Raw genomic sequence first — 19,844 nt, forward strand, 5'->3', positions numbered from 1 at the left:
TGTTCTTGGATTTTCGTCACAATAAAATACACTGAACATAATCTTCACAAAAGTTATTTACAAAAGTTTAAGCTATTGCCATTATAAATTACAATAACTTTTATTTAAGTATTAATTGTTAAAAAAAATCAAAAGCCATTGTTATTTGTAATATCAAAACATGTAAGTCACGTAAATACAACACATATTACATTACAAATGCTATAGGTGTCACATTTTGCGAAAGTTATAACTATTAGCATTGTAAATGACAGAGCTATTAATTTAGCTATTTTCAAAAACAAAACATAAATAAAAAATGTCATTTACAATACCAATAGCTCAAACTTTCCTAATGCGAGACCTATTGCATTGCAAATGCTTGTTTTTAAGAGGTATGGTAACTTATGGTTGTCTTGGTGGAGCCTCTACAAGGGCTTCACTGGTGCACAATAAATGAGATCAAGCTTTAAAGTGTTTTTACAATTAATTTCCCCTCTGACAAGAATGTATAGCTATTCTTCGTTTCACCAAAATGAGAGGACTGATGGATTTATTTCACAGGGCACAGTGACATTACATGCATTTGCTCTGTTTGTTATAAAATTTAACACATTTATATGCAACCCTTGTTGATGATCTTTTGTAGATTCTAGAAACCAGGAACCATGCCAATCCGTAGAGCTGTAAACTCCAAGAAGGAGACTGCCCCCAAAAACCGCCCAGCTGAACCAGAAGTTGAACCTGAAGAGGAGAAAAAAGGTAAGGATTAAGATTTATATTGTGTGTCCGAGTGAAAACTTGAGTTTTAAAAAACATTTTTAATGAAATAACATACAATATTAAGCTAGATTTCAAGCTGAAAACCAGTGCAGTCCAGCATCATATTACACAGATACATAAGTTGAGAATGTTTGGCCATCAGACTGGAAATTGGAGAAATTAAATTTTTTATTTTAAAATGTAATTGTACAAAATGTTTTCTTCACTTAACCGCACTTTAAGAACTTTTTTGAAAGTGGGGAATAAAATTCATTGTTTAACACTGCAGCATCCACAAGGAGTGGTTTGCAGCATACAATGGCGGATGCCATATAGGCTACCATGCAGGCACCATCAGTTCGGCAATATTCTGCCCTTGCTGTCAATTATGGGAGCAGCAGTGTATATCCTGGGTGTTGCTATTGCCTGCGATCGGCAACGAGTGGCGAGTGACCGCTGAGGGAAGAAACAAGAAAAGTCGGCTGCACCTCTGTAGTGAACTGGTGTGCCAAGATGATGGCATCTCCTTGCTTCCTAGGAGGCTTGTGACGCTGGCTTTTGCTGCTGTTGTTTGCCTTTGTGACTAGCGGGCAATGAGGAAACGTTACCAGAGTGTCTGGCCAGATTCAGATGGCTGCTGATAGGAAAGTTTAGTGGGGCCTGGTCGGGCGACAGCCTGCAGAACTCCAGGAGGGGGTTTGCATAGATTGGCAGTGTTAAAAGAGACCTACACCTCCCCTGCTCCAGAAAAAGGCGCCACACAAGGTTAAACAAAGTAGACGACAATGCTCAGGTAGATGTGGTGTTGGTAGGAGGTGATTGACTGGACGGTCAAGGTCACACCTGTTGTTGTGACCATGTGAAGAGTGAGTCGCTGGCGTGAGTCCTTCCATCCCCATCCCCGGTTGACTGCACTGATACAGCTGAGTGATACCATTGCCGAGTGGTTGTTTATAATCTCACCTGTCATCCTGAGGTTAATTGATGGCAAGGCTCTGCTGTCCACAAAAGGAGATGAGAGAGTGAAGGCACATGGTGTAACACCACATCTAAGGATTTTGGTGTTGATGTTTTAAGTCCGTATCCGTTGTAGAGCTGAGAACTCTCTCCTCCATCACAATTGATGAATACTCTGCTTCTTTATGTGCACATAACAGACAATGCTGCATGGCTCGTGCCCTTTCTGAATTCGCTCTGCCACAGTGATTGGGGGATACAAAGGAAGGGAAAAATTGGAAATATAATTGCTAGACCTCAAGAATGATTGTGCTGGAAGAGGAAATCTGGATCCCTCAGGCAGTCCTCATAACTAACTTCTTTGTGTGCAAGTCTGTATGCTTTGAATGCGTGGATGGACTACATGTGCGCCTGCACCAGGAGGGGCTTCCGGTCGGTGTCTATTCCTGAATTTATTGCCCAGCCATGCATCACGTAAGAGATTCCTTTATATCAGGACATTTCTTGTAGGTATGTTTAAGGGTCTGCACAGTCTGCTGCTGTTGGGACTGGGCTTCCTTTCCACTTTCTTATGGCAAAAGACAAAGCTGGATTGAAATCCCAACAGGGGAAGATGGACAAATCTTTCAAGGCTCTCTTCTGCACCTGGGCGATGTACCAGTGCCCCCTGTGGACTACCCCATGAGACTATCCAATCATCAAGACAGGTGCTGAAAACTAATCTTAGCGAAGTTTGGCTGAATGTCTTTCTCCTGTGTCAAGGCCTTTATAATGCTGTAGAATGAGTCAGACGTTTGCATCGCTGAAATGGAGCATACTGTGAAGTGGCTAACATCCAAGGTACAGAAACAAAACTGGAGGTCACATCTAATGCAGGTGACACCCGGAAGCAAGCTCTTGATAGGGGACTCTAGAGCTTCCTTTCCAAAATATGATTTTCCCCTGCTTTTTAATTGAATGCTCAGTGTGCTCTATACGCAAAACCTCTCCTGCTAACCTCTGTGGCGGCTAATAACTAGGTTTTGCAGCATGAATCTTTCCTGGATTTGCATGCTGTTCTATGTTCTGCTATTTAATGGTTGCAGCCATCATATTTTCTAAGTCCTCTGACTCTCTCTCTCTCTCTCTCTCTCTCTCTCTCTCTCTCTCTCTCTCTCTCTCTCTCTCTCTCTCTCTCTCTCTCTCTCTCTCTCTCTCTCTCTCTCTCTCTCTCTCTCTCTCTCTCTCTCCTCGCCCCGCTGCTCTCTTTCTCGCTATCTGTCTCTCTCTCTCTCTCTCTCTCTCTCTCTCTCTCTCCTCGCCCCGCTGCTCTCTTTCTCGCTATCTGTCTCTCTCTCTTTCTTTCTCCCCTGCTCCTCTCTCCCTCGCTCTCTCTACCCCCCTCTCTCCCTTCCCTCTCTCTCCCTTCCCTCTTTCCCTCGCTCTCTCTACCCCCCTCTCTCCCTTCCCTCTCTCTCCCTTCCCTCTTTCCCTCCCTCTCTCTACCCCGCGCTCTCTCCCGCCCTCTCTCTCCCTTCCCTCTTTCCCTCCCTCTCTCCCCCGCGCTCTCTCCCGCCCTCTCTCTATTTCCCTCCTTTCACATTTACTGATATGTCCATCCCCATGCTCCAGCTGTTTGGTCTTTAAGCAGCAGCTGGCTCTCCATTGACACTGAAAAAGAAGCAAAAGATTTTGACTGATTGTCAAGAGGTTCTTGAGGAAAAGGAGTCTACAGATGCAATCCGCAGAGAAAAACGTAAAAACCACCTAAGAACACCTAAAAAAATAGGTGGACCACATAGATGACAGACTGTGTAGTTGGATGCACTTTGACTTGACTTGATGTGCCCTGGGTTCCTGCCTATCAGGTTCTCAGGTCCTGTTTTGGAACCTCTCTGGCCACATGCAAGTCCCTTGTAAAAGGTACCATGGGTACCAAAGGCACTGTGTAGGAAGGTTGACCCCTGACTATGGTTGCCCCCAACTTTTTGCCTGGTGTTTTGCTGGTTTTCTGACTTAGTTGACCTGAGGCCCTGCTGTTCAGGACCTCAGGCCCACTGCTCTCTCTGTAAAATGGATTCCATGTACCTTAGGTACATATCTAAATCGGATACTGAGTCACCTTATCAGTCCCTGTACCGTGTACCTTAGGTACCCAGGGCCTAGGTGTACCCAGGGCCTACCAGGGGCTGCAGCATGTATTATGCCACCCCTGGATGGCCATCCAAATCTGACACAACTGGCTGCACGACAGCTGGGGCAAGGTGGTGTACTCACCCTTTGCTTTAGATATAGTATACCTATATCTAACCCTAAAATGGACACACAGATCTCCTATCAGTCACTCCTATGGCAGGCCTTAACAATCCTGAAGGCAGAGTGCTTGGAATCGTGTGAGATGGTGCTCTGGCATGAGCTGAGCCTGTCTGCGGCTTTCGGGATCCATCCCTTAGCCGTTTCCATGATATCGCATACCATATACTCTTAAGTGCATTATAATCCTCGCGGTTATGTGCCAACTCTGGTATCGCTTTATCATACATGCCAACATTTAAGGACAAGGAAGCGGGAGATTTAAAAGAAAAAATCGGGAGAATGAAAATTCCCCATTGACTTCTGTTGTAGAAAATGCAATTTCAGGCGGGAGACTGCTAAAATAAAGCCATTTTTGGCTTTTAAAATCGGTAGTCTCCCGCCTGAATCGGGTCTGTTGGCATGTATGCTTTATCAAAACATGTCGAGTAAGGTGTCATACGAATTGGAATACTAACCCCTCGCCAATTCTGGCGACGGGGTTAGCATTCCACCCTTCTAGAGGGACACGACATGCCTGTAACCTATAACCCGGTTAAAAGTCAGACAGAGCCTTAGCATCCACAAAATGGATGCTGCCACCGAGACACAAGTCTGCCCTCCTGCTGCTGGGAGTCCTCCCAGAGCAGGAGATAAGGACAAAGGGTTTCCTGCCAGGGGCGGTGCCAGCACCGTCCCAGACAGGGTTTTGTGTATTGTAGGTAGGCAGGGCTTTAGAGGAAGGTGACTGCAAGTGGCACCCCGGTGCTCACTGTGCATAGGCTGGCTGGAACCAGTTCCAGGGTCACTCCAGACCCTGTGCTGGGGAAAAGCCCGCCAAGGAAGTGGGTGTAACCACCCCCCTCCTAGTCCCACCCATAGGGCAGGACTTAGTCGCGTGCCAGCCCCTTTTTACAGGATAAAGGTAGAGACTGGCCCCCTTCCAAATCAGATCATCTTTGAATCCTGAAACTACTTTCTGCGAAAGGAACTCAAGACTTCTTCCTAAGATTTCTCCCTTGTGACTAAGGAGTAGTCACCCTGCACCCGCAGGCACCATCTACAGAACACTGCGGTCTGCTGCACGTCCTTCCTCCGGAATCCGACTGCCCAGCTCGACGAGACCCGGCTTCCCTGGCACCTCTGACCTCTACCCACCTCTACAGCACAGCTGAGAACCGTGGGTGCGACGAGACCTCGAGGGACCGGCCATCGCCAAGACTGCACGACTTCTGCACAGCAAGCCCGCCGAGTATTCCACTGGTGAGTGCTTTGGGGTCCGAGAAGCCCCGACTCTGAGCAGCTCCAGCTCCGAAGTGCAGCCCCCCAGCATCTCCACGATCTGCGTGGGGCCCTTCTGCTTTCCGCTGCTCACCGCGTTGTTTGGCTACTAGCCCGTTGGCTTGTGGCCTTCCTGACGACGCCCGACGACAATTCTGCTGCTGGTCTGGTTGCTCCAGACTGGCCCTTGCTCCCTCCCAGAAGAGGAGCACCCTGGACCCTCCTGGTCCACTCAAGACGCCATTTTGAGTCCACCGCGTGGGCTTGAATTAGCCAAGGCTTGTTGCCCAATCCTGGGTAACTTCGACGCCAACGACTTCATCCTTCGTGGGACAGCTCGCACCTCCATCCTGGTCGCCGACAACGCCTCCTGGTCCGAGAGACTGCAGAGCCCAGCAGCGCCCACTCACCTGACTGCGGTGACTTCGCCCGGTGCCATCCTGGTGCCCACTTAATCACTGGCTAGTGATTCAAGAACTTGGTCCCCTCTGCTTTCAGGTTTCTTCTTCCTTGATCCAGGCTTGGATCCATCGAACTTTCCTTCACTGGTCGCCTGCCAGCAACTTCTTCCTTCCAGGCTCCCGGTCCGGCAACGAGATCCCCGACGTCTTTTCAGGCCTATGCAGCTGCAGCCCCTGGGCTAGGTAACTTCGGCACTCCGGTGTCCCAGCATAGCCTCACTATCCAAGGGTCAGGATCCACTGTCGTTTTCTTCCTACCAGGTCGGGTTCGCCCGTGAACACTAACTTTGCCTTTACTAGCCTCCATAGACTTTGTCCCGCATCCCGCGTGAGAGTGCACACTCTGCACCCGAGTCCCCTGGGCCTCCTAGTAGTAATCTAACGATTCCCTAGTCCAGTCCTAGCGATTCCAAAGCCCATTAGAACTGTTACTTACCTGCTAGTAATTCGCATTCCACTTTTAGTGTATATGGTTTTTCGTGCCCCTCGGGCATTTGTGTAACGTGCTAACTTAAAAGTATTTTCGTAAGAGTTTTGTTGTGTGCTTAGCACCCTGTCCTCATAAAGAGTACAGGGTTGTTGTGATCCTAATAAATACATTGTTTATTTTCATAACACTTGTGTGGTGTCCTTTCACTGGGTGTTCAAGGGGTAATGTGATGGTAAAACAGCTGGCTTAACACGCCCTCTAGAGTCTTAGCCTTAGACTGCTCGTATCCATGCTACTAGGATAGCTGGTCTATAAGGTTGACTTACAACCAATCATCAATAAGGGTTGTTTGGACTGATATATAGTGATCACTAGAATAGTGAGCACTGCACATCAGGCCAACTTCTCACATTGGTGAGCAGCGGTTGGGATTTGAGCTTGCTGTTGTTTTACCACACATGCCCTAAGAATATCTTGTGAAAGATCACATAAGTACTAAAGGTACATATAACTTAGCTTAGAATACTCTGAGTTCTACTGAACCAGCTGTTGTAGCTCCTAGGGCCTAGCACACCCTAAACTACAACTCTAGCAAGGGATCAGTAGGCAAACATATAGTGTAGGTAAGTGCACCACTTACACCTCACTAGAAAAGCATGTCGACTCAGGGGGACTCTGCTGAGACTCCCCTGGTCAGTGTTGACCCTCCACAGGTCACTTCAAGATATGCAGCTCTCAATTTTCAGGAGATGAGGCAACTCTGTGTCTCCAGGAAACTGAAACAGGGGTCTAACCCCACCCTACCCTTTCTGATAGGTCTCTTAGAGACATATGATGCCAGAAAGCTCTCTCAGTTACATGAGAGCATGCCAGCCTTAGAGGGAACCTCTGGGGATCCAGACCTCCCCAACACTGATTCAGCAGTTGAGGAGGAGGATGAGGAGGTACTCTCTGGGGATGAGGTAGACAAGGGTCTTGAGGTAGTCAGAAGGCTAACTAGGACCAACTTAGACTTACTTGGGCTAGGATCTGGGGGCCCCCCAGTACTAACCCGAAGTGGGCCTAACCTTGGAGTTAGGAGAGATAGATCTCTTTCTAGGGACTCCAATAGATCTCTGCACTCTAATGCCTCTTCTCAGGGGAGAAGGAATCCTCCACAGAGGAGATTTACTTCCCCTCAGAGAAAGGAGCATGAGGCTAGGATGAGACAAGCTGAACTGAGGATTGAAAGGGAAGAAATTGCCCTGGCCAAAGAGAAGCTTGCCCTGGCAAGAGAGCAGCAGATGAGTGGGCTAGCTCCCACTGGTGGCAGCAATCTCCCAAGAGATAGAGAGAAGGGTTTAGATACTAAACACCTGACTAAAATAGTGCCCCCCTTTAAGCAAGGGGATGACATCCAGAAATGGATGGCTGCTCTGGAGAGGGCCTGCACTGTGCAGTGCATTCCCCAGAGTCAGTGGGCAGCTATACTGTGGCTCTCCTTTGATGGTAAAGGTAGAGATAAGCTCCTCACTACAAGAGTGGAGGATGCTAACAATTACCAGGTCCTGAAAAATGCACTGGTTGATGGGTTTGGTTTAACCACTGAGCAGTACAGGTTGCTGTTCAGAGACACCCAGAAAACTCAGTCTCAGGACTGGTCAGACTTTGTTGATTGTGCCACTAAGGCTTTGGAAGGCTGGCTACTGGGTAGTAAGGTTACTGATTTCAAGGGATTGTATAATCTAATTATGAGAGAGCAAGTCTTAAATAATTGTCAGAACCAGTTATTACACCAGCACCTGGTAGACTCTGATCTGACCTCTCCACAAGAATTGGGTAAGAGGGCAGACAAATGGGTCAGAACCAGGATTAGGCCCAAGAACCAAGGTGGTGACCAGAAAAAGGAATCAACCAAGCCTCAAGAGAAGGGTGGGAATAAATCTACAGATCAAACCACATCAGGGCCCCAAAAATCCTCTGAGGGGGGTGGGTCCCAGAATCCTTCCAACAACCAGAAGAAACCTTATTGTTATCCCTGTAAACAGGTGGGTCATTTAAAAACTGACAGCAGTTGCCCCAAGAATAACAATAAGGAAAACATACCCCCAAGTAACATTCCCAAACCTCCTGTTACTACTAGTAGTAATCCCCCAGGTGGTGGGAGTGCCCCCAAGAATTTGGGTGCATTTACTTTGGGAGTTCCTGGGGACTCTGGCCTAACCAGGTCCCCAAACTTAGATACTCTTGTCTGTGAGACTGGCATGGGGTTTGCCAACTTCACAACTTGTCCCAACACTTTGGGCAAGTACAGACAGGAGCCCCTCATCAATGGTATAAAAGTTGAGGCCTATAGAGATACAGGGGCTAGCATCACTATGGTGACTGAGAGTCTAGTCCCCTCAAGGCAACTTTTACCTGGTGCCACATACCAGGTGACCAATATTGATGGAGTACAGAGAGATCATCCCATGGCAGTGGTCAATCTCAGCTGGGGAGGTGTCACTGGCCACAAGAGAGTGGCAGTGTCACCAAACTTGCCTGTAGATTGCCTACTGGGGAATGATTTAGAGCTCTCAGCCTGGGCTGAAGTAGAGCAAGAGACCCATTCTAGAATGGTGAACATCCATGGTAAGGTTAGTGGGGCAGTGGTAGCCACAGCCCCAGTCCAAGATATCCTCCCTGAACAGGTCAGGAGGGTTGTGCCAGTCACAACCCAATCTCAGACAACTTCCTTCCCAGAACAGGTTGTCAAGGCTGTCATGGTAACAGCCCACACCCAAACTGAGCCCCCTCCTGAAAAGGTTGGGAGAGTTGTGATGGCCACAGCTCAAACTCAGACAGATGATAGTGTTGTGAAGCCTGAAACTATGGATCACTCCACTCAGACAGAGAGCATTGAGGAGGAAGAGAAATCTCCCTCCCACCAGACTTTAGGAACAGATCAGCCTCCTCAGGGAACTGATCTGACCCCTTGTGAAGCAACTGCCACAGAGGTAGTCAGGCCTAGCCTGGCAGAACCCCTGATGTCAGTGGACCCTTCCAAGGTGGGACCCAGTCTGGAGCAGGTAACCTGCCCCTCTCTACCCTGCCTCAGTCAGCCCAGGGCTGTAGAGGTCAGGGAGGCCAGTGTTGGACCCCAAAGGGCCCCCTGTCCAAAAGAATTTCCCAATCAGCAGATTAAGGGCACTGAAGCTAGTAGTCCTAGCCAAGTGAAAATAAAACATACTCCTGAGGGATCCCCCTTAAAATTAGTTAGGGACCTCCCACAGATGGACATTGTTGGGCACAGCCAAACTTGGGACCTGAGGGCCCCAGACCTGACCTGTCCCTCCAGTAAGCCACACAGAGGGACCCAACCTCCAGCTGTAGGTAGCCAGAGGTTGACCCTGAGAGCCCAAAACAACTCAGTCTTGGAAAGAAAGGCCTATATGGTGGAAAATGATTGGAGGAAGCTGAGCCCAAAATTAGTGGAGCCTCACTTCAGTACTCCATTTCAGCACCAGCCTTTTTCTTTGACAAAACACACCACAGGTAGAGATTCCCTATGGTGGAGACCCTCAGACACCCTTAGGGTGAGGGATTGCTTAGTGGACCATGACATAGGGGGTAACCATGCCAGTGCTGGTACTTCCTTAAATGGCCACTTAGGCAATATAGGCTTACCTGGACAAGGATAGCCTTATCTCCTTTCGTTTGGGGGGGGGTTATGTAGGAAGGTTGACCCCTGACTATGGTTGCCCCCAACTTTTTGCCTGGTGTTTTGCTGGTTTTCTGACTTAGTTGACCTGAGGCCCTGCTGTTCAGGACCTCAGGCCCACTGCTCTCTCTGTAAAATGGATTCCATGTACCTTAGGTACATATCTAAATCGGATACTGAGTCACCTTATCAGTCCCTGTACCGTGTACCTTAGGTACCCAGGGCCTACCAGGGGCTGCAGCATGTATTATGCCACCCCTGGATGGCCATCCAAATCTGACACAACTGGCTGCACGACAGCTGGGGCAAGGTGGTGTACTCACCCTTTGCTTTAGATATAGTATACCTATATCTAACCCTAAAATGGACACACAGATCTCCTATCAGTCACTCCTATGGCAGGCCTTAACAATCCTGAAGGCAGAGTGCTTGGAATCGTGTGAGATGGTGCTCTGGCATGAGCTGAGCCTGTCTGCGGCTTTCGGGATCCATCCCTTAGCCGTTTCCATGATATCGCATACCATATACTCTTAAGTGCATTATAATCCTCGCGGTTATGTGCCAACTCTGGTATCGCTTTATCAAAACATGTCGAGTAAGGTGTCATACGAATTGGAATACTAACCCCTCGCCAATTCTGGCGACGGGGTTAGCATTCCACCCTTCTAGAGGGACACGACATGCCTGTAACCTATAACCCGGTTAAAAGTCAGACAGAGCCTTAGCATCCACAAAATGGATGCTGCCACCGAGACACAAGTCTGCCCTCCTGCTGCTGGGAGTCCTCCCAGAGCAGGAGATAAGGACAAAGGGTTTCCTGCCAGGGGCGGTGCCAGCACCGTCCCAGACAGGGTTTTGTGTATTGTAGGTAGGCAGGGCTTTAGAGGAAGGTGACTGCAAGTGGCACCCCGGTGCTCACTGTGCATAGGCTGGCTGGAACCAGTTCCAGGGTCACTCCAGACCCTGTGCTGGGGAAAAGCCCGCCAAGGAAGTGGGTGTAACCACCCCCCTCCTAGTCCCACCCATAGGGCAGGACTTAGTCGCGTGCCAGCCCCTTTTTACAGGATAAAGGTAGAGACTGGCCCCCTTCCAAATCAGATCATCTTTGAATCCTGAAACTACTTTCTGCGAAAGGAACTCAAGACTTCTTCCTAAGATTTCTCCCTTGTGACTAAGGAGTAGTCACCCTGCACCCGCAGGCACCATCTACAGAACACTGCGGTCTGCTGCACGTCCTTCCTCCGGAATCCGACTGCCCAGCTCGACGAGACCCGGCTTCCCTGGCACCTCTGACCTCTACCCACCTCTACAGCACAGCTGAGAACCGTGGGTGCGACGAGACCTCGAGGGACCGGCCATCGCCAAGACTGCACGACTTCTGCACAGCAAGCCCGCCGAGTATTCCACTGGTGAGTGCTTTGGGGTCCGAGAAGCCCCGACTCTGAGCAGCTCCAGCTCCGAAGTGCAGCCCCCCAGCATCTCCACGATCTGCGTGGGGCCCTTCTGCTTTCCGCTGCTCACCGCGTTGTTTGGCTACTAGCCCGTTGGCTTGTGGCCTTCCTGACGACGCCCGACGACAATTCTGCTGCTGGTCTGGTTGCTCCAGACTGGCCCTTGCTCCCTCCCAGAAGAGGAGCACCCTGGACCCTCCTGGTCCACTCAAGACGCCATTTTGAGTCCACCGCGTGGGCTTGAATTAGCCAAGGCTTGTTGCCCAATCCTGGGTAACTTCGACGCCAACGACTTCATCCTTCGTGGGACAGCTCGCACCTCCATCCTGGTCGCCGACAACGCCTCCTGGTCCGAGAGACTGCAGAGCCCAGCAGCGCCCACTCACCTGACTGCGGTGACTTCGCCCGGTGCCATCCTGGTGCCCACTTAATCACTGGCTAGTGATTCAAGAACTTGGTCCCCTCTGCTTTCAGGTTTCTTCTTCCTTGATCCAGGCTTGGATCCATCGAACTTTCCTTCACTGGTCGCCTGCCAGCAACTTCTTCCTTCCAGGCTCCCGGTCCGGCAACGAGATCCCCGACGTCTTTTCAGGCCTATGCAGCTGCAGCCCCTGGGCTAGGTAACTTCGGCACTCCGGTGTCCCAGCATAGCCTCACTATCCAAGGGTCAGGATCCACTGTCGTTTTCTTCCTACCAGGTCGGGTTCGCCCGTGAACACTAACTTTGCCTTTACTAGCCTCCATAGACTTTGTCCCGCATCCCGCGTGAGAGTGCACACTCTGCACCCGAGTCCCCTGGGCCTCCTAGTAGTAATCTAACGATTCCCTAGTCCAGTCCTAGCGATTCCAAAGCCCATTAGAACTGTTACTTACCTGCTAGTAATTCGCATTCCACTTTTAGTGTATATGGTTTTTCGTGCCCCTCGGGCATTTGTGTAACGTGCTAACTTAAAAGTATTTTCGTAAGAGTTTTGTTGTGTGCTTAGCACCCTGTCCTCATAAAGAGTACAGGGTTGTTGTGATCCTAATAAATACATTGTTTATTTTCATAACACTTGTGTGGTGTCCTTTCACTGGGTGTTCAAGGGGTAATGTGATGGTAAAACAGCTGGCTTAACACGCCCTCTAGAGTCTTAGCCTTAGACTGCTCGTATCCATGCTACTAGGATAGCTGGTCTATAAGGTTGACTTACAACCAATCATCAATAAGGGTTGTTTGGACTGATATATAGTGATCACTAGAATAGTGAGCACTGCACATCAGGCCAACTTCTCACACACTGTGACAAATGAAGGCCTCTAAGTGCTGCAGCACACATTGTGCCACCCTTAGATGTACTGTACCTTAACACACACACTGCTATTGCAGGCTGCGTGTTTTGTGCAGAGCAAAGTGAACAGTCGACATTGCACACATCTCTGTGTGCCATGCCTGCAACCCACTGCCTATGGTATAGTCAAGACACCCCTCTAAATGGGTGCACTATACCACTGGTGAGGGTACAGTTTTGTGAGCACTGTACCCCAACACTGTCTGAGTCGATTCTTTTTTTTATAAAATCTTTCTTTTATTAAAAAATCTACATAAAAACATACAACAAAGACAGGTGCAGTAATCAACATTTCCAGGTAGTCGTAATAGAATGGTACAATAATCAAAGCATAGTGCAGGGTCCACAGTGCAATCACATGTTACGCAGTTTCCATAGTATTCCACAAATTAAATGTCTTCTTTATCGATCAACGCTGAAGGGGGATCACTGAAAGGAGTACATAGCAAACCCCTACTTTCATTCCATGGGCCCCAGATTCTCATCCATTTATGCAAGCAGCCCCTGCTTTCGTAAATTACCCTCTGCTTGCATACACCAATCCATACCTGACTCACAGTCAGTGTATCGTAATGGAACCCCTCCCTTCCAAGTTCTGGCTAAATTGCGTTTTACTACCATGCAGCCCAAAGAAACCCATAGCCTCTCAGATCGGAACAAGTCTGTAGCTTCCCAGACATTTAAAAGACAGACGTCAATAGATGCCTTACTGATCCAGGACATAACTGATATAACCTTCTCCCAGTACTTCTGAAGGCTTGGGCATTCCCACCATTGGTGTATGTTGGTGCCGGTGTGACTGCATCCTCGAGGACAGGCCGGGGAGTCTAGTACCCCCATTTGAACTAGTACGGAGCTAGTATAGTAGGCACAATAGAGCAGTTTAAGTTGAATGAGTTTAAAACAAGAGTGGATTGCCACCTCGCGAGGGGAGGCAAGAGCCTCCCGCCAGTCATCACCGTCTATGTCTCCTATTTCATCTACCTATTTTGCGCGATTTTTCTCCTGGGTATCTGGCGTGGTGTTTTTACGGTAGGTCAATGAGATAGGCTCTTGGATGATTATCTCGAGGAGAAGCCTATCTTCTAGGGGCGAGGAGACCGGCAATTCTGTCCCTTTGGGGATTGCTCTTCGAAGAGCATTGCGGGCCTGGAGGTAACGAAAGGTCCCCCCCGCCCACCTGCAACTGGTAATCTCTCTGCAGGTCAGTGAATGGAATCACCCCATCCGTTTTCCACATATCTCCAACCTTCGAGAGGCTGAACAGGTCCCACTTATCCAACCCTGGTTGCTTGGACAGCACCCCCAGTCGACAAGAGTCAAGCAACGGAGTGACATGCATAATTTTATCCTTCTGTCCAAGAGCAGCTGTAGCCTTATGCCATAGGGCGACAGTGGTTGAAGTTGGGGTGAATATGGATTTGTGGTCTGAGTCCATTCTTAGACATTGTAAGTGCAGTAAAGCCGTAAAGAGTATATGGTTTGGGAGTTTGTCATTAAGAACTACACAGCACCATAATGGCTTTATTGAATCCTGGAAAGTTTGATCACCAACTTCTCAGCATAATAAGCCCACACTGATGCGAGTGTGAGATTTATTATACTATGTACTCAGAGGTGATGTTAGAGATGCCCCCTGAAAAATGACCAGCCTATGGTGTCAGGAGTAGGCCCCCTTCCTGTCTCCCCTCCTGTTCGGCGGGAAGATAGGTGGGAAAATTAGAGCAGTCCAGAAGGTGTGTCCACCTCTGCCAACACCACCCCTTAGGTGGGGGAGGTGAGGTGAAGCCCACTCTTCAGTGCTCGCCATCTTGCAGATGGCAGGCACTTTCCAATCAGTGTTAGGGATTGTGCCCCCCTCCCCCATGTGGGGTAAGCACACAAAGGGTGAAGTCACCCTAATGTCAGTTGCCATCGGCGACTGATGTTGAGACCCCTACAACGTCCCCTAAATGTCGTATTCAGGGGGAAGACCTGAACCAAGAAAACAGATTCCCGCAACCTATGAAGAAGGACGAAAGAAGACGCCCAGCAGAGGAGACTGAAGAGAACAACGGAATTGGCCCCAGCCCGTCTGCAGTTTCCAAAGATCCTGCGTCAAAGTCCCCTTGTCATGCAGCCAGCGACCTCCAGAACCCCTGGGTGGACTGACTGCTTTCCAAAAAAGACCAGACCTCCTGTGAACAGCAGCTCTGTTCAAAAGAAACAGCCAAGAAAGACTCCGAGCCTAATAAGGACAAAGAAACCTGACGCCTGAAACCACCACTGCATCCTACGGCCCGAGTCAGAGTGGCCCACCGGGCTCAGCGAGGTCCCCCAGCGTTCCAGAGTCCAAGACCCTCCAGGATTCGCCGACGTCACCTACAGCGTCTGCACAGAGACACCCCCCCCAACTGCGAGTGGCCCAGTAAGGTGAAATCCGACCTCCAAAGACACCCCTGCATCCAGCCGCCCTGCACCCTGGAGAAGAGAACCAGAGGTGCACCTAAGGCTGGCTAGGGAATCTCCTTCTAAACACTGGTTTAATTCGGCCCTTAAAGCTGCGAAGCATGACTGTAAGATTCTTCAGCGGGCTTGGCGCAAGAGTGGTTCTCATCCAGGGGATACTCATCAACAGTCATAATTTATGAATAATCCCCACCCGTGTGCGGGATCATGGAGCATATAGAAAATACATATATATACCTATATATGCATCTGTGAAAACATATATATGCAGCCTAAAATATTTCCACAATAACCAAAATGCTGAAATTACATAGGTTTGTATAGTAGCAGGAAGACAGAGTGCAGTAAACATTTGTCATACAACAATGCTTTATTGCCATAGAGAAACCTGTCATTGGAGGCATTTGCCAGTAGGCTGCACTATAGTATAAAGAAACAAAGAAAACTCACACCCTGCCTTTAAGGCATTAGAGTAGGGGTACCGTGCCTTTCAGACCTGCAGGAGACCCCTTGCTCCCATGATGCACCACAGGTGGCAGTTAGGTCAGTTCTTTTTTCCGGCTCTCTGAGAGGATCCTGGAGCTTGAGCTCTTCAGTTTTGTGACTAAAACTGATTTTTGAGAGATTTTTTCAGAAAATTCGATGTTTTCTGTTTTCTAAAGGCTTCTGCTGCTAGTTTTGTGGAATTCCATACATTTTTTCCAGTCAGAATGCCAGCCTTATTCATGAAATGTCCTTCCTGTGACCAGAAGATGACACAGGCAGATCCACACTCCGTGTGTATTGTGTGTCTTCCATCCTCACACAATCTTGACCAGTGCCACCATTGTCAGAAGTTCTCCAGGCGGACCCTACGCGACAGGGAACGCATAAAACTCCATGCACTGCTGGAAAAGGACAAGTGTCATCAGGGTGGTGGCCATGGAGGCCCCAGGACATCATCTTCCAGCAAACAACATCAAAAGCGGCGACATTCCACCTCTCCTGACCCCAGAAAGAGGAAGGGGACCAGCGATTCACAGTCGACGTCGAGGTCGCCGTCGAAGAGGCCCAGATACTCTTCAGGAACACCATCTCGACGTCGAGAGTCTCTGCCTCCTGCAAGTAAGTCAGCGTCAAGGCACTACACTTCGGGCTCGAAGGCTGTAGGTGCTGAGAGACCTAAGTCTCCGTCGAGGCTTCCATCGACGTCGAGACATTCTCCGCCGCCCTCAAGGGGGGGTCAGCATCGAGAGTCGCGACGGCTAATATCGCGCCACCAGTGGTCGTGCCATCGTAGAGAGGGTCGTTGAGGTCCTACCACTTGACGTCAAGATCGACGTCGACACGTCAGCATGGAGGATCGGTGTCGACACGACGTCATGAAAGATCGCCGTCGACTCAACGCCATGGCAGATCGACGTTGAGTTCTCCAAATCGACAGCCATGGTCGACGGCGAGGTCACCTCATCGCCGTAGGCAATCGACGTCAAGACCACCACCGAGACCTCATTCGACGCCGATGGTGACTCAGACCTCATCGCCGTCGAAGCACTCGACATCGAGGGAAAAGGTTACAGGAGTTACAGAGTCCCCGCGGCAGTCCAGGGAGTAGGCCCCCCCTTCCTGTCTCCCCTCATCGTCATCTGGAGACCAATCATTTTCTCCAGGACTGCATATTGTGGAGATTTCACCAGAAGTATCCACCAAACCTGCAGAGGGGAGGGCCCACGGTCTGTCGCGTCGCTGTCCGCAATGTGCCGGTTCAGGTGGCCGCAGTAGTCCGGACTCGGATTACTCCCGCACGTACTCGCCATCCAGGACCACCCCTCGGAAAAGCACTCCAGCTGGACCCTCGAAGTCTCCCCCTAGGAGACAAAGATCACCTCCCAGACCAAGATCACCTTCTACACGTCTGTCTAGGTCCCGGGGTCGTCACAGCCGTCATCACGACAGGCCCCAAAAGAGGAGGCACACAAGATCACCCACATGGTCTTTCTCTACAACAGAGGTCTTCAAACTTTTGTAGGTTGAGCCCCCCCAGCTGATTTTTTTTTTAGATGTTGGGCCCCCCCCACCACCTGACAAATTTCTGGAATCGACCGCCACGCGCACATTTCGGGCATATCCAGCAAATAATGTTCAATACAATAAGAGTGTTTAGTAAACTGCAGGTTTGTGAGTGAGTGTGGTGAAATGACAGAGGCTTATTACACAGCTCAAAAAACCACTTTCAATGATAAAATGTTCACAAACTGTTTTTACTAAGATGCTTTGTACACAAGACATGGATTGATAATAACACCACCAACATAAGTGTGCCTGATCACTGTGAGTGGAGGGTAAGTGGGTGAATAGTGTGAGTGCAGGGTGATCAGTGTGAGTGCTGGGTGAGGGTGAAAGTGAAGGGCGAGAATGAGGAGTGAGTGGTCTGAATGTAGGGTGCATTACCAGACACTTGAAGTAACTCAGCATGTTATTGGTGGCAGTGTAGGGTTTGAAATGTGTTAAACTATTGCTATTATGGCAGTAACTAGGATCAGGGTGGAGGAAATAATGTACTGATCCCTCAACAAACTTCCAGTCATATGATTAGGGTTGCCAGCTCATTATTTTGATGTCACAGATGGTAAAAAAATAAGCAGTCACCTAAAGCTGTATTTTCAGCACTTGTCTGAGCATACTTTGAACAGCAAATATAAATTGAAAGAACTTTTAATTGATTTCTAGAGCTGCCTAAATGATCCATGACTGATAATAAAAGGGAATAAAGACAGAAAAGTAACATAAAAAAATGAATACATACTTCTTATTTATAACCAGTTTAAACAACACATGGCTGGCTGGCATTTTGAGTGCCTGCCAATTTAATTTTAAAAGAAACTTTCAGGGACGTTATAGGGATTTTGGGGGCTCTCGGCCAAATTTATTTTGGGGGCCCCTGTTCGGACCAGCTTTGATTTAAAGATCCAGTCTCCGCTCTTTCATGACTTCTTTGGTCAAATACTAAATGTGTGTACATCTAATATTCAGGGATAGTGATGTGTGTTTTCAGTAGTAAACACAACAGCAGTTCACTAATATTACTGCAAATAATCTGTCACACCCTCCCATTTCTCATATGTGAGGTCCTGTATTGAGCTAAAAGAAACTTTTTTAATGGATGTTGCATGACACATAAACACATTTTGTCTGCAAAATGTCTGTAATAGACTCTTACATGTTAAAAATGAATAATAGTAAAACGCTATTTCCAACATTGTGTTTGAAAATTATTCAAGGTAATGAGGGCAAGACTGTAGAACAGAGCTGGCTCTTTCAACGCCCCCCCCCCCCTCCCCCCCCCCCCTTGAAAGGCTGGGGCCCTGGGCTGCCTTAAAACTTCTACGGAAACTTTGTCTGCTTTCTGGGAAGATAACTCTCCCAGGAGGGGGTTAATTCTTACAGCTGAAATGCTTCAGCTGCAGTGGGAGCCAAGGGGTCTCCTCTGCTAAAACCGAAGTTTTTAGCAGAGGAGACTCCTTGCCTCCCACTGCAGCTCGAGCCTGTCAGCGACGAATTAAACCCATCCTGGGAGAGTTATCAAGTCAAAAGAACAGGTCGATTTCCCCTCCCTCCCCCCATACCGGCTCTAAGAAGGCTTGCGAGGGACAGATGCAGGAAACAAAGATAAGATTGGTGTGGAGTGAGCGCCCCCCCTTGGTATGGTGTCACGCCCCTCCCCAGGGGGGCGCGCCCCACAGATTGAAGAACGCTGCTCTACAAGATCTTCAGTCCGGGACTACTCCCCGAGCTTCTCCTCAACGCCTCCATCACGGGTGTCGCCCATTGATGACATCTCGACTTTCACAGATGTTTTGGGTAGGTATGCAAAGAAACTCAACATCACTTTGCATACCCCAGTGGTTCCCAAGTCCGTCATCTTTGATACCCTGTATCACCGTACAGCTCCTAGACCGCTGCTACCACTGGTGCCAGGATTTTTGGAACGTCTATGGCCACCTTCTGCACCCCTGCGACGGTGGGTTCCGTTCCATCCAGAATTGGCAAAAAATACAAGGCTCCAGCAGAGGACCCCTTGTTTCTCAGGGCTGACCCACCAGCGGACTCTGTCATTGTGTCAGGTAATCGTAATCATAATCATACGCTCTTGTATAGCGCCTTATCACCGTAAGGTCTCAAGGCGCTTGCTTTGGGAACCCATCCTGGTCTTTCCCTGCGAGATTACCCCTACTGGGCATCCCCAAGGTGAAGACCAGGCATCCCATCGCGGTGGGGCCGTAGTGGAGATTAAGCAAGCTATTGCCCAGAGTTGCAGAGTGTGAACCCACGATTCGAGTAGGCACCGAGGCGAGAATTATCGAGTCCATGGACATTATGAGCTCAAGACCCTGCCGCGTCGGGAATTGAACCCTGGTCCCGGGTCTGACCTCTGCATCAGGGTCTGCCTCCTCTAACCGGTGAGCCACACTTCTCCAGGTTCGACATCATCCTCTGTCCCTCCTGAGAAGGATAGAAAACAGATGGACTCATATGGAAGGAAGATGTGCAATACTTCAGCGTCATCAATGAAGGTTGCGAGTGCCTCTGCCCTTCTCGGGAGATATGACAGATCTCTTTGAGACTCCCTGAAACGATTCACCGAGAAGCTTCCCTAAGAAGACGGCAGGATTTCACAGAAATTCTGCAAGAAGGGGGGCTAGTAGCCAATCCGGTGATAAGTGCTGCAGCGGACGCTTCAGATCTCGCCGCTCATGGCTATTCCCATGGAGTCTGTACACCACATTCAGCCTGGCTGCGCCTCACAGGCCTCAA

General features: G+C 49.2%; 1 protein-coding gene across 1 annotated transcript in view; it reads left to right on the forward strand.

The window, feature by feature from the left end:
- Positions 1-19,844, forward strand: part of HP1BP3 (heterochromatin protein 1 binding protein 3) — a 704,364-nt gene that overhangs the window by 44,975 nt on the left and 639,545 nt on the right. Inside the window, exon 2 of the mRNA XM_078642573.1 lies at positions 629-741. Within this exon, the coding sequence (XP_078498699.1) occupies positions 648-741 (94 nt within the window). The 5' untranslated portion in view covers positions 629-647. The remainder of the gene's footprint in view (positions 1-628; positions 742-19,844) is intronic.

This window comes from Lissotriton helveticus, chromosome 5_1 (assembly GCF_964261635.1).
Source record: "Lissotriton helveticus chromosome 5_1, aLisHel1.1, whole genome shotgun sequence".
NCBI lineage: Eukaryota > Metazoa > Chordata > Amphibia > Caudata > Salamandridae > Lissotriton > Lissotriton helveticus.